This window comes from Schistosoma mansoni, assembly GCF_000237925.1.
Source record: "Schistosoma mansoni, WGS project CABG00000000 data, supercontig 0080, strain Puerto Rico, whole genome shotgun sequence".
NCBI lineage: Eukaryota > Metazoa > Platyhelminthes > Trematoda > Strigeidida > Schistosomatidae > Schistosoma > Schistosoma mansoni.
Window position 1 is genome coordinate 503,194 of NW_017386030.1, and position 2,491 is coordinate 505,684.

Sequence of the window (2,491 nt, forward strand, 5' to 3'; positions counted from 1 at the left end):
CGGATTCTACTGATTACGTCTCTTCATAAGAGCTCTGAGTATTCCTTCTCGAACTTAGAGACTAGAGTGTACATGATACTTATCAGTACAGGGTTAAGAAGATTGACGAGTTTCATTGTAGTATGCCAGTTGAGTGGTCTAGAGTTCAAGTGTTCGCACCTAAAACTGAATGTCCTGGGTTCTATTTCTGCTATTAAAATGAAATGCACCATTGACAATCAATTCATAGAATATTACAAGCAACGAAATGTTTGTTTGCGACAATATGACCACATATGTGGAATAACAAATAAACCAATCAATTAGATTGAAGTGTTGTTAATCATGTTCAAACTAGTTTACATCAATAGGGGTCAGGAATTTCAGCCAACGGAAGATGAATATCAGCATATATGCTTCAATAGACAGTAGGATATGGCATAACGATGAGTACATCTACCACATTGATTGGTTAACAATAATCATATTATGTTATTAGATTAGATAGTCTTCATGGTCACTTGGAATCAGATATACTGGTAGACACAAACGAAACACAGGTTCTAACATCAATTATTCACGTTTTGGAGAATAAATAGAGGTGAGTGTTGGATGTACAGCTAAGTCAAATCAGTGTATTCGATGAATTGCCTATGAATTGTTTCAATGGAATAAAGCTGATTCGTTAATCTGATCCATTTCAGATATACTCTGCTATTTGCTCAATTGACACCCATCTAATCGATCATCATTTTGGTTTTGAAGTTTATCGACGGCCATGAAATTTGTACAAAACCCGAATTAGAGAATGATGGAAAAGTAATATTTGGAAATGATTCTTGTGAATATGTGTGTAATCAGTCTGGGTCGAATTCACATATTCAGTCTGATTATTATCGTGATTACTCGCAGCTTATACGCCGTAATCAATCTCACCCAGTTTTAAGTGACAGGTTTGAGAAAGTGGTTACTGATGAGGTGAGTTAACTGTATTTTGAAATGGAAGTACTAATCCATATGTTTGTAAATTTTCAGTTTGTCATTCCACCATTCGTTGATTAAATTTTACGGCATTGACGTGGATGCACTGTCTATTGGACCGTTTTGGTAAGAGCATCATATTCTCCGAATTAAAATTCTCACTGAATTTTGTTTATTCACATTTCGTTTCATGAATCGATGTTGTTTTAATATCTCCAGTATATCAGTGTCATCCATTTTGTTACGTTCTAAACTGTTAGTGATATCTTATTATGTTCTAGTTGTAAGTAGTTTGATGCCTTACAGCAAACTAATTACAGTTCATGAGGTTCATTTTGCTTTCCAGTTCATTTCAAAGACTGTCATTAATTAATTCACTGTAGATGATTCATCAAACTTTCATGTTTTCCTTCAATAAACACAGATTCGATGAAAATGTACAAAGGAGGCTTCGTAGGAGAAATCGACAATGTTTTGGTAAAGGCGATGCTTGGAATGACTTTGACATGTCAAATTGGAGTGAGTTCATCAATGATATTTTGTTATGTTCTTTTAATTCTCACTTATTTCTTTGCATAGATTGTTCTCTATTTAACTTGATTATGTCATGAGAGTTGACCAGTATAGATTGATTATATTGTTTATGTGATTTGATCACCTAAAATGTGTTCAAAATACACATTCATTACTGCTAAGTGAAAATATTCAATAAACTAGCTATTCACTTCAACATGATAACAAATCTACTTAGTGGAAATAATAAATCGGCTGATGTAATTGCTAAAGTAAAAATAACATAGTCCACAGTCTGAACTTCACAGATGACCTGGCCCTCCTAACTCATACACATGAAGACAGCAAATGTAGCAGCAGCCTTTGAGTTATTAGGCCTCCACAAATTTGTAGTGACCGGCTTGTTTCGACAAGAACACGATTGGAATAATAGAAACAATTATTTTTACTTTAACCAATTGTACCAGCGATTGTTTTACTGTACTTGTTTAACTGTATCAAACTCACTTCTTGTTCCTCTATCCGTCTTGTTTGGTTCGAACTTTCGTACACTCTGCCCATTTTGTCTGTACTCGTTGGCACGTCTCAGTATTCTTTTGATACCACGAGATCGCCAATAAAAACACCTTATCTGGACTAAATAAAGATTTCTGGTTTGCGAATTATCGGAGGGACCAAGTCGTTTCTGGGTGCGTAATTGAATTGTAGTGTTGATCATAGTCAAACCCGACTCGACGCCATCTACATACTCAAAGTACCACTGAACCTGACTTAAGAAATGAATTGACCAAAACTACTTAAACAACTGAATCTCAATTGAGAACTACTTGACATTTTGTCATTATTATTCCTTTTTTTCAGAATATGACTACAGGAATGACTGAAAACAGAGAACGAAGAAATGCAAACAATTTCCTGTTCATTGTTATACCACTTGCTGTCCTTTTCTTTGTTGTATGCATTGGCTGTGTCATTCGGCTATGGTTCTACAGAAGGAAGAAAAGCAATCCGTGGCTCA

At 35.0% G+C, this 2,491-nt stretch overlaps 1 protein-coding gene across 1 annotated transcript; it reads right to left on the bottom strand.

Moving 5' to 3' along the window:
- Positions 1-1,073: 1,073 nt before the first annotated feature.
- On the bottom strand, positions 1,074-2,191 carry Smp_133340 (hypothetical protein; the record flags this gene model as incomplete). The annotated part of the gene is made up of 2 exons (XM_018790496.1): positions 1,074-1,618; positions 1,981-2,191. The coding sequence occupies 2 exons, from the start codon at positions 2,189-2,191 to the stop codon at positions 1,602-1,604; spliced, it is 228 nt and encodes a 75-aa protein (XP_018646227.1). The 3' UTR covers positions 1,074-1,601.
- Positions 2,192-2,491: the final 300 nt, after the last annotated feature.